A 12,574-nucleotide genomic window follows, 5' to 3' on the forward strand; every position below is an offset into this window, starting at 1 on the left:
GCTACAGAGCATTTGCTTTTAGAAAAACCTTAAATACCATCAGACCAGGTACGTCTTACTACCTGGTACATCTCCCACAAAGTGCTATTTTGCCAAACAGACATCCTGTTGGAAATTCAGGATAAAACTCAAGATTTTTTGAAGGTAGGTGTACAATTCCAGACGAAGCAATCATCATTCAATACATAATTCACAGCAGGGACAAAAAATCCTCAGCTTAGGTGTGCTGCTATTTCCAGTATTTCATTTTCACAGTCTCTGCTGGAAGCCCTTTCTCCAGAGTCACAAAGTTTTCTTGTCTTTTAAAAAATGCAAACATTTGCTTTATGGGCTGAAATTTAGCATGTTTGGTTTCAGGTGGTTTGTTATTTTTTTTGGTTAAGGTCTTGCTGCACTGATCTCTTATGCAAGGATTTAAGCAGAACAGGCAAAAACTGGGGAAAATACCCTTTAATAGAGGAGGCAGATGACCACAGCATTCACTAGGCCTCTACTTAGGGGGTTCACACAATTTATGACTTGCCCCTGCTGCCATCCATGGAAATTATGCACCTAATATCTTGTCTTTTACTAATGTCTCCTTTTACTAATGAAAGATACAGTGGGTTCTCTGCCTCTAAACTTTCCAATGAGTTACTGCAATTTAGAAGGTGTGATATGTACACAGAAGCACATTGAAGCTGCACAAGAGGAGCTCTGTACTTTACCCATCACACTAGTACTTCCAAACTGCAGCAAACAGGAGGAAAATATTAATTACATTTTTTCATAATGCATCTGCAGTTCTTCCAACAACACCCGAGGCAAATTAAAGCTCATATGCCACTGCAGTCATGGCAATTTTGAGATCATGTTGGTCACCTTGTCCATTTCAATTTACTGTACCAGAGGGCTAGAACTGGTCATGCTGGTGAAGGTCATGCAGATCCTTTCAAAAACTTCAGTTCTAGCTGAATTCTTTAAATAAAGTCTCTCCTACACCACCTCACATGACAGAAAACATCCTTAGATGCTGCTCTGTTGAGGCCAAAGACGATGATTTAGTCTTGTAATTTTCTGTGCTTTTAGCTATGTGCAATTTTGAAAGAAAAAAAACTTGCATTTAATCACTTCTGACTGCTTCTGTGACTCAGTCAGAGAGACTTTTGCTCGCAAGACACGGACTCAGCCCTTTGCTTTCCTATTCAGCTGCTGAGAATTAGGCAGGACGCCGAGGTACCAGGAGGGCACTGCTGACCACAGGTGTCCAAACTCTCTCCCCTCCTTCTATTAATGGTGGTCAGTTTCAGCTCATGGCAGTGTCCTTTCACCTGCCCAGCAAACAAAAAAAGTCACCAGTGACAGCCAGGTAAGCAATGCAGGGATGGTGCAGAGATTCACCCATGTCCTCAACAGCAAGGGCTAAGGGATATTGTCTGGGGTTGATGTTGGCCCACCCTTTCTGAGAAACATCCCCCTGTGCCAGAGGCACCCCCTGGTGCACTGTGTGTCTTTGCAATCTTGAACTCGTACCAAGGATCAAGAGAGCTTCCCTTTGTGTGAATTTAGTCCAATGGGCTGCGTATGTTAAATAAACTGCGTGTCGTTACCCTGCTATCACTCCTAGTCCAGTGAGAGAGGATTATGTTACAATTTATCTTACATTGCTTTAAAACTGTCTTGAAGATAATATAAAAAAGAAATCTTATTCCAGAATAGGAATATCCCCAAGGGCAAGGTATTCCTATAAAATTATTATAATGCTTTAACCGCGTAAGCACAACTGAAAACATCTTCTCTGAAAACAAGTCATGGCTCTTTTTTCCTATCTGCAGCCATTATCCTGATAAATTTGGGAAGGTCAGCTAAGGTGTAATCCAATAAATGTGCTGATGTTCTGAATAAGTACCTTACAATTTGCAGCCTAATCTATTATCCTACTATAAGACCATCAAATGACTCACCAGTTTTAATACTTAGTACAGATCAAACAAAGGAAAATATCAAAGCTTTACGTTCTAGTTCCACCTTTCAAGGACTTGTTTGAGTTCTCTTTAATTACAGCAGATGATACATCCAACTCTGGCATTTTCTTTCTCTAACAGGTCTAGTTAGAAGTTCCTGCAGCAGTACTTTTCACAAGGCATCATTACATTAACCAAGAGATGCTGAAAAGTCAGATAGACTGAATAATTCAAGTTGTGATTTGATCCCAGAGATGGAGTTCAGCTTCTTCTGCCCACCAGATCACACAGTGTGTAGTGCACCTGGGAGCCTCACCATCCAGGTGCTCCTGGGTGCAGGTGACAAATCTGCAGAGTCCCCACCAGAGCTGTGGCAGAAAGCCATGGAAACAAGCACATTCATGAACAGGAATGAGCTCATCATCTTGGAAGGTGATGAACTTCACAAGTCAGATTAAGTCCCAGACTTGGGCTATGACTTCAAAACCTCCAGAAACTCAAATACACCTGTACATATAGCTGTACACAGCCTACAGACCCACACACATGTAAGAAATGAGACCAGTCACGAGACTAGGAAGGAAAGACAAGACATAAACATATCTAGGATGATTTTATGAGATCTCAAGAATTGCCCTTTTAAAAGTGCCATCAGGGTGTCACCACTTCCTCTGATAAATAGATGACATCTCACCAGAACTTAAATAGCTCCACTCTAGCACTACCTAGATGAGTGACAAAAATTAGCCAAGTCGCTGTCACCCCTGCAGTCCTTGTCTAGACACAGCAGAGAAGTGCGAATTCCAGTCTGCCTTGCTGGGCTACAGCCACCCTGACAGCTGAGCTCCGATCCAAGCCACTTCATGAGATGCGGATATCTGGATCCTTTGGCAGCGCGACAGGCAAAAGTTAACAGAACAGAAAAACAACAAGAAAATAAAAGCACAAAAGTACTTGTGAACTGAGAAGGTTTTAATTCACAAGTCATTGTTGGTTGGAAGTTGAGGCAAATGAAATGCCATTTTTTGCAAGTATTTTTCTAATAATCTCTGTGGCAATCTGACAATCAGGACCAGAGCCTCTTTGCTCAGAGGTGCGGCAGCTTTTGAGCCGGTGCCCCCTCAGAGCAGCTGCACCCTTCTCCCCATTGACAGCCACATCTGGATGCTATCAGGAGGAACTGGCAGGCCCTCTCGCAACAAATACCAAGCACTTAGCAAATTGACTCCAGAAGTCGATGCTGGCCCCTTTCTCACTCCGTGTTTACACAACGTGCCACTAACCTGTTGAGTCCGAGGTTTGTATGGAGAGCTGCTCTCTAGGTCGGCCAGGATGCTGGTCAGAGAGTCGATTTCTGCATCTAAACTGCACCGCCTCTCCTCAAGCGTCTTGCCACCAGGCTTCACCTCAAAGAAGAAAAAAAAGTTCCAGTTATTCAAACCACCTGGCCTGGTGCTTGGTTTCTTACTGTCCTCACGGAGCTGCACCCATGTCCAGCAATAACTCTCAGGTTGCAGGGACAAACATGCTGAAATCCTATAGCTCCCTCCATCTCACAGGAATTTATGCTGCTTTGGGGCTTTTCTTCACCTAATTGCCACAAGGGTCCCATTGTGTAAAACTGACTTGGAGGATTAGCAATTCAGCAATCTGCTGCCAAACTGAAGAGGCAGGACAGTGCCCACACAATAAGATGGAGAAGATGTGTTATAGAACAATACCTGTCTGGAAAGACAAAGCTGGGGACAGGCTTGGAGCACCTGGATCATGAGAGCATTCTTCTGCCATGTTCTCATCTCAGGCAAAGCACAAACAGAACAGAGCTACAAGCCACAGTAGCTAATGACTGGCCACATGCACCTATTCTTATTTTAAATCAGTTCTTGGTAGGTGTACCTGTCTGATTCAACACTTCTTCACAAATTCCATCTGAAAAATGAGCTCCTTCAAGAAGGAGTGAAAAGGTTCAATCCATTTCTAGCGGATTGAAGGTGAAGGGTGTGATTTGCAAAAAGCAGTCACAAAATAACATAAGTAAGGTCCTTATGAAAAGGCTTTTATGCAGGAAAGCCCATGCCCACAGCAAATGCCAACATGCAGCCAAGGACCTTAATTCAATACATTTTGTTTTCTTTCTGCTTTCAGAAATTTGTACCCAGGCTGGTAGGGATGCTCACTTTGAAGGGAAGATATATGAATTTTCACCACCACCACCCACCTCAAAAAGTAAAACCCAGAACTCAGCACCACAGCAAAGCATGTGACGTTCAAGCCACTGTTTAAGGGCAGCACTGCAATCCCTGCTACAATAAGCATTTTTAAAAAGGACTAATTCACACGCTTTTTGATAAATCAACCTAGTGCAAAACCTCTGGGAAGGACCTTTGTGTTGTACAGCCCAACCCAACAGCAGGACCTCTCAACAGGGCACAAAGTCAGGTAAAGACCAGGAAATATCCTCCTCAATGTTTTCAGTGCTTTGGGAATTAGGAAGCTCCACTAGGAATGGGAAATTTATGAAAACCAGCTGAGGATCCCTGCCATGGACAAAGCAGGTGCCAGGGGCTAGGACCACTGAGCCAGGCCACCACCACGGCATGCACAGAAACCAAAGTTCTTGAGTCAAGTGAAATATTACACTGAAAGTCTTTTCTCAACCTGAGTTCTTTTTCTTCTGTTCTTACATGTATTACCTGCAAATCCCATGGACAGGACAGTCTCTCTGTGTATGTGCAACCACAGAGTCCAGTGCAGAAGAGCTCATTCAGAGCATGACAATGTCAATAGTAAAATACTAAAGAATTACCTAAAAACTTGCCTAATTTCAACTGCAAAAGCTGTTCAGACCATACCAGCACCTTCCACAGACAATCCAGCTCTGTTTGCCTTCACTCTCACCAAGTCACTTCAATTTTCCAAGCCAAAAGTTTGCCTTTTCCTTTGGCTCACTGGCTGTTCCAGATAGTTTTTATTTAAATTTCATTTTAGGAGCAGTCGATCATTACCTGTCTTAAAGAATTCCCCAGTCATCAATGTGACACATAAATGGCAAGCTGGTCAGAGAGACAGGCTATGCAAAGTAGGCAGCCTCTGATCTGCCAAACTTATACGTGATGAGGCATCCATCAGTTCCTAATGATTATTAAATCTTATTGGATTACAGTATGTTTGGCTTGACTAACAAGAAAATAGAAGTGTGGCTTATGCAAGAACACACCATTTAAAAGGCTGAGAGTCAAATTAGAAAATACTTACAAACTCAACTCTTCTTGACTATTTTCATTATAGAGCCGAAGTCTTTCCATCCAAACCATTGTTCAAAATAAGAAATATTTTTCACAGGAACTAGCTCAGATCATTATTCCTGGCTAACTGCAGGCACCTGGCTTTTAAAATCTGCAAAAGTACAACTTCTTTTCCACTTCATGGCTCTTGTTTGGTTTTTCTCCCTCTTCCAGTTGTTGGCCTGTAACTGCCACAGGCCTCTCAGACAGAAAATCTGTGATTGCTCCACTCCAGAGAATTTTGAAACTAAGCAGACAAAAGTCAGCCTGGAAAGGAAAGGGGAGATGCAAAGGGCATCCAAGGCCCCAACATGTGAGGTGATAAATCAAGCCGATGGCAGACCCAGGAATAACACTGGAGTCCACACAGGACCTGCTTGGTACCCTGACCCTGGAGAGAAGGGATGGTGGCAGGCAGATGAGAAGATCAGCCAATTTCATTTCTGCTTCTTAGCATTTCTGGGCCATATTATTCCCAGGTTCTTATTCCCCAGAACAATTATGCAATAGCTGACTAGCAAATGCTGCAGAACAAGTTATAAGGTTGTAAAAGTTAAATGTCCTTAGGAAACCTAGAAAAATAAAATAAAACAGCATAGAAGCATCTCTATTGATTCTGGGCTCTGATTTATTTATTCAATTAAAACATAATCAACATAGATTAAGAGCCCAACTCTACAAATGCAGGAACATAATGCAGTGCAACAGTGCCAACAAATGACACTACCAGTGTGTGCCAGAGTTTACTGGGGCAGAAATGGACTTTAAAGACATTTAAGAAATGGCAGTCCTCACAAAGACAGGTTTCTGGATGCTTTTTCTTCCCCATCCCCACAAATCTTGAATTTTCTCTCTCCCTACAGTGCTCCATATTCAACCAAAGGATTTGCTGTGTGGGAAAACTGGAGCATTTGAACACCAACTTCAGCAAGAGAGGGTTAAGTTATTCCTCTTTTCATGCTTTTTGTCATGACGTTGCTATAAAAGTTTTATGATATTGTTCTGGAACAAAACCCGAGCGCCAGGTCCCAAGGCACAACAGGTTCGCACAGACGCGGCTCTGCTCTGAGGAGCCCGGGCTGGTTAAGCACAGATACAAACACCGGAACCAGAGGGAACTGCTAACTCTATTTCTGTCTGGATTTATGGCATTGTTGCAGACATGTCGCTTGTGCACCCCCTCTTCCAGCCAGCAGAATATGGAAAAATGGGTTTAAAAAGAAAAAGGATGCTATCTTTGGCTCAGCCAACGTGAGTTCGACAAAAAGCAAACGTAAGCCAACCCAGTCCAACAAATTACTCATGCCAGAGACTATCCACTCACGTGAGCTTCTGCAACGCCTACACTCCTATCCCCTGGCTCAGCCTCTGCTGTGAGTCAAAAGAGAGAAAAACAGCAGAGAGTTTCACTGCTTGGTTTGTTTGTCTGCCCCTGAATTCCTGGTGTGCAGCTCAGAGCGGCTCTGATGGTGAGCCACTCCTGAGCCACATCAACCCACTCTGCTCTGATGAAAATTTGCTTTACTTTTGCTAATCCATCCTACAACCCAACAGCAGTCAGTGCCACAGGTGGAGTGCCACACCACTCCAAGGAACATTCATTACAGAACATGCAGTGCAGAGGTCAACACAGGGTCTCAAATTTTGCCTCACTGTGCTAAAACAGTTGTAAGACTATTCACCAAGCTAAAAGACATGAAGAGCACAATGTTTTCCCTAGATGTCACCTCTTCTTACAACCCTAGATCACCTACTCTTATCATATTTTGTAACTTTCAGCAGAGGAACAACAATGTCTCTCATTTAACCAAGCCAGCTCCTTGCAGCGGGCTCAAAGAGAAGAATCTGGCTCCCAGATGTCCTTCCTAGCTCCTGCTCCAAATTCCTTTCCCTACCCAGGCCCAGCTGCCTCTCTGTTATTCTGCTTTCCCCTGTCTCCATGCCCTGCTTGCTGCTCTGCAGGGCTGTAGCTCAGGCCAGGCACTGGCCCCTGGGATGAGAGATGCAATGGGCTGCCAGGTTGGCCTCTGAGCCAAACTGCTGGTGCCAGGTGGTGTTGCTGTGTCGGGGAAACATGGAGAGTGGCTGTGCAGCAGCGACCTGCTGACATGGGTGGCAGGCTACAAGTAACCCCAGAGCCCCAGCATGTATCTTCTACTAACACAAGGCAATGGACAATCTCCTGAATCCTGTGGGAGCATCAGGACTTTCTCACCACAGTGCAACTTTCTAGCACCAATATTCACTATCTCTCCATCCACCTCAAAAGTCTTGTCTAACAGAGGCTGAGCTCAGCACATTTGCATGTTTCCTGAGTGCTGTGGCCAGCTCATCCTCTGAAATGTGTCCCAGGATTGTGAGCTGTCATTCATGGGAAATGTAATGGTTTATCTGTGCAGACACGTCCAAGACAGCAGAGCTGCAGCTAAACACACAGCCTTCCTTGTAGCATCAGCTAGTCCACATGCCATGCTATCACAGGTCACTGATAACCTCCTAACTCACAAGTGAAAGACTGGGGATGAGCACCATGGATATTAGGAAAGGTCACAGCTAATGACTCCAAACAAAGCTGGGGGCCCACAGTGCCTTCTGCTCCCAGTACATTGGTTTTACTGGGAGCCTGAAGTGCTTGGGAGCTCTCTTTGAGCTGCAACACATCAACACCTTCTGCATTTACACATCCAATAACAGGGAAAAGCAGAAAAGCCTTCTGGGGCAAAGGAAGGGCAAAAGCAACAAGAGAAGCAACTGGAATTTAGGCAAATCAGGAGTTTTGAGCAAGTAGATAGTACATAAGGACTTCTGCCCTGAAAGACTTTACTGTCTTTTCCTCCAGCAAAAGCTAGTGAACCACAGGTGAGTTGGTAGAGCTGGTAAATTCAGTGCCCACTGTCTGCTTCCACCAGGCTGCACCCATGGCAGCCACCCACCACGCTCTGCAGGCTGTTGTAATCCTGGGGTAGGCACAGAGGTGGTGGGAGAGCAAATAAAACAGGAGTGAGCCTCTCCTTATGCTCCATGGCCTTGGGCACTGGGCTTAGACAGAGATGCAGACAGAGCAAGAAGGATGCGATTCTTATTTCCTATTTTAGCTGGGGACAGGTGAGGGACAGAGAAATGTTTGATGTCAATAGTATCCACTGTACTGACAAGAAGAGACTGTGAGAAATGTTAACCAGGAAGAAGAAAGGAAGTGATTCAGTCTTGATATACTTCAGGCTGAGAGTTGTGTTTAGTTTTCCCTTTTTTTTCTCTTTCTTTGCACTTTCTCTAACAATATCACTGCCAGAGGCAAGGTCCTTTACAGACACACACCCCTGCTACCTCGTCTCTTATTCATTCTTCTTTCCAAGGTCACAAAAGCCATCTAAAGCCCCAAAAGAAATCGCAGTGGCAAAAAAAGATGCATACTGAAGGGCATCTATCAGCGATATGAAGCACCCTTAAGAGTTGCTGTGTCTATTCTCCCCTAAGCCTACAGACAAGTGTAAACATTTTCTTTCAAATTCCCTAATGTAAATTTAAACAGTCCCAAGAGGCTGCCCCCCCACACACGCACATGGAGACAAGAGCTGACTGCAGCATTCAGGGCAAGGGGGGTCTGAGATGCTTGATTGATGCCTAATCTCCGTTCCAGGCACCAAGGAGGGCTGGAAAAGAAGTCATGCCCTTTAAAAACAGAAAGATTGAGTCTTTTGAAACAAATCTGAAATGATGGAAGATTTCAGCAGATGTGACCGCAGTGATTTCACCAGATGTGATTGTATCAAGGATCTAATAGAAAAGAACTTCCCTGCTGTTCCATCAGGCTGAAGCCAGGCCTGAAATATCCTTTTTAGTCTTTTGATGACATCAAGGATAAAAGCCAAAGGGAAGTTAGGTTTTGATTTATTTTTTCCCCTTGCTCTTTCGTTTTTTCAGGCACAGAATAGTTTTACCTGGTTTGTGTTGCTGGATATTAGCAGGACCAAAGGAAAACACTTCAAAAGTTTAAAGAGGGCTGTTCAAAGGCACCATTTGGTGCCTCTCAGATGCCACTGTCATTTATCTGAGCAATGTTTCTTTGACTCCAGCCACTTTTGAAGATTTCACTGTAAAGAGGCAGGTCGGGCCTACCTGGAACAGGGCTTGAACAAGGTGCAGGTGATCATCTACTAAACACCAGCCTATATGGTCCCAACAAGGGCCAATTAATGTGCCAAATATCTTCCTTTGGCAAAGTTCATGCCAGCAGCTATGCCACGACAAACTGCAGGCAGCACACTGGGGTAAAGGGAGCTGTGCTCAGCCACACCTACAGCAATTAGTCTGGGGTAACCACAGTCCCATATTCAATTTCTGCACTCGTGGAAAACACAAATAGCACTGGGAATCCAGACTGAACTAATTTCTGAAGCAACAAGGTGTGGTATAGATCTGCACAGGCTTTCAGCTGGGGCAAACAAACAATCAGATGAAGGAAAGTTATTTGTTAAGCATTGCTAGGAGACACCTTGAAAAACCTTAACAACTGATTTAAAAACTCACTGTGGTGCAGGAAGCTTATGAAAAGAACAAATAATAAAAACATTTTTTTAAAGAAAAAATGCAGAGAAAGCAAATAACAAGAAAGCATGAAACTAGGAGGCATCAGTCTCCAAACAAAGGAAAGGGGTAGGTGTTTTGTCACACAACACACTGCTAAGCTGCAGAGCTATTTCTGCTGCAAGACACTGTGGTTGCTATGAGTTTACATGGATTTCAAAAGCAGCAGGAGAAACACATGGAGGAAAACTATAAGATACATAATAAATATAAAATGTTCTGTGCTTCCCTTTCACACTTTATTCTGGTCACTAGTGCTTGATTTGGCTCTAGAGACAATCATATGAAGTCTCCACTTGTGTTTTCTATCCACCTGCTGACACCTACCAGGAGTCACATCTGCTCGTGGGTACATTCCAGACTCTGCAGGTAAATAACTGACCACAGCCCTAGGTGCCAGGGTTTGGCCCAACACCTGTAAACCAATTTCTTCCTTTCTTTTAGCAGATGCAACAGAAATTACAGCCAACTGCACTCAGCCTGCTGGGATGCATAGATAAAAGAAAGCAAAGACTCTGTTGCAGTTATGAACCTGTATGATAATAAAGATTTATATTTCCCTAGAGATCAGTGTGACAGACACTGTTCACACACAATACCTAGGAAATATCCTTGTCCCAAGGAGCTTATTGTCAATTGGATACCAGCCCTGGGAAGGGAATGCAGGTAGAGGGGTGGGGGCAAGGTGCTGAAACTTGGAGATTACAACCAAGCTCCTCCAGGCCACCAGATGAAGAAGCTAATCCCCTGGGCCAAGCCAGCTCCTTAAAGGACATTTCGTTCTCTGTATTTGCCATCCAAGACCTGACAAAACATGCCAGAAGAAAACAAACCCCTGTCCAAGCCATGCAAGCTCCAGCTCCTCCAATTCTGTTGCAGGACAGGCCTGATTTCACAGGATGTGGCTGGATCTGAGCTATTGCTGTGGCTAGCAACTGGACTGTGGGCCAGTGGGGCCCGTGGTCATCTTCCATCACTGCTTAATAAGCTCTTGCTCTCTGCTTATCCTGAGAAGGGCCCCAGCCCCAACACCAGCACACTGGTGGGGGCAGGATGTCAGTGGTGTGGATGAACAGTAATCCAGGACCACGTTCCCTTCCCAGCAGTTCCTCCCCCTAACACCAGAGGGATGATTTTGCCACAAACACCCGTGGTTAGTCCAGAATTCTCAAGAGGATTTGGCCATGGCTATTAGATAAATGAGCAGAGATTAAAAAAGGATGGCAGGGCCTCATAGAACTTTAGCCAAGAGGATCCATGGCCTTGGGGTACGCTCTGCTGAAGCCCTGGATCAAATGCCAGCATTGGATGACTGGTTGATTTTATGGGACATGGACACTAGACCACGAGAAGATCTGTAATATTCCCTGTCCTTCTGCCACCCCTGAGAAAAACAGAAGGCATTTATGCAACAGGAATAAAGAAGATGCAGCAAACAGTGTTCAAAAAATCCAAAAATCCTCTTTGCAGCCCAGAAGTGTGCTCATAGGTGCCTTGAAACCAGACAACACAGAGGTCCTGTGCTGTCTGGTCCCTCAGCCCCATCTGCTCTGCCTCAGGATGGTGTTACCCTGCTCCCTGCTGCATCACAGGCTGACACCTCCACCTCGGGCATATAAACCTGCACCCAGCTCTTGTGGGCTTCTCACTGCTTTGTTTCACTCACAGAAGGAAGTCCTGAAAATGTTAAGATTGGCTAAATGGGGCTTTTAAAAGAGCAGTGCTTCTCTGGGCCTCTACACCAAAAAGCAGCATAACAAGAAATGCCTTTCAGCTGACCAGAGGATCTTCATGCTGTGGGCCAGAGAATATGTGGGGAAAGGCACTACAATGCTCAGCACATGAAAGCAGCAGGATGGATTTGATAAGGAACAGTCAGGGAATGAAGAGAGAGGAGGAGTCCCATGAGCCAACATCTGCCAGAGCAGCAGACCCGACAGTCCTGAGAGTTTACTTAACATGTCTGATCAAAAGCTTTGGGAGTCTTGTCTGTGTTAAGTGCTACCAGATGCGAAATCAGCAGCAAGATGAGAAGTGTATTAATAAACTAAGGAGGCACATAAAGTTATTTGAAAACTGAATGGGGAAGGTGGGGAGAGAAGGGAGAGAATAAAACCAGTTTATTTTTCCATTGAGGCAATTTAATATTCTCAGGGTGGAGTTACAATTACTTGTCCTTGGGAATTAAAACTGAATTTATGAAACATTCCTGTTCATCAGCAGAATATACAATAAGAACTGGGATATATAATTTTTTTCTTTACACTTTGGGCAGGACAGCACTTCTGTCCACAGGGCAAGAACAGCTGGCCATGAAGTCTTTTTGACTCAGCATGACTTTCACTGACTTTAACTAACTTTGCAGCAGCAGGGAATATATCCCTTTTCTTTTAATTAATGCAATTACATTAGGACTCATTATTGACAATTATGGTCACTGTTAAAAGTTTCCCCTTTCTTTGCCCACTCCCCCACCAACTTAAAATCTGCTCCAATATCGTCACAAATTAATGTTTAATTAGCCATCAAGCAGAGCTGAGCTTCCCCACAGAGTATTGCTGCTTACAGAAAAACTGAGAAATAGGAGAACATAGTGGATATTTCATCATCTGCCTCCAAGGGGAACCATAACCAAAGAGCAGCCAATTACCCCAATACAGCTGCAAAGTTTAATCAATGTAGAAACCAAATAGCTCATTAAGTGCCCACTGCAATAATGGAAGACCTTCCCACTGACTCATATGACATGAATGTTACATT

The 12,574-nt window shown here is 44.2% G+C and overlaps 1 protein-coding gene across 17 annotated transcripts in view; it reads right to left on the reverse strand.

The window, feature by feature from the left end:
* LPP (LIM domain containing preferred translocation partner in lipoma) overlaps positions 1-12,574 on the reverse strand; it is a 337,428-nt gene that overhangs the window by 161,322 nt on the left and 163,532 nt on the right. For all 17 annotated transcript variants that reach the window (XM_088061257.1, XM_088061253.1, XM_088061262.1 and 14 more), the window contains one exon: positions 3,227-3,349. In XM_088061257.1, the coding sequence (XP_087917383.1) occupies positions 3,227-3,349 (123 nt within the window). The remainder of the gene's footprint in view (positions 1-3,226; positions 3,350-12,574) is intronic.

The sequence above is a fragment of the Pseudopodoces humilis genome, chromosome 11, assembly GCF_049639895.1.
Source record: "Pseudopodoces humilis isolate 2021_Gansu_Grassland_sample_001 chromosome 11, ASM4963989v1, whole genome shotgun sequence".
NCBI classification, from domain to species: Eukaryota; Metazoa; Chordata; class Aves; order Passeriformes; family Paridae; genus Pseudopodoces; species Pseudopodoces humilis.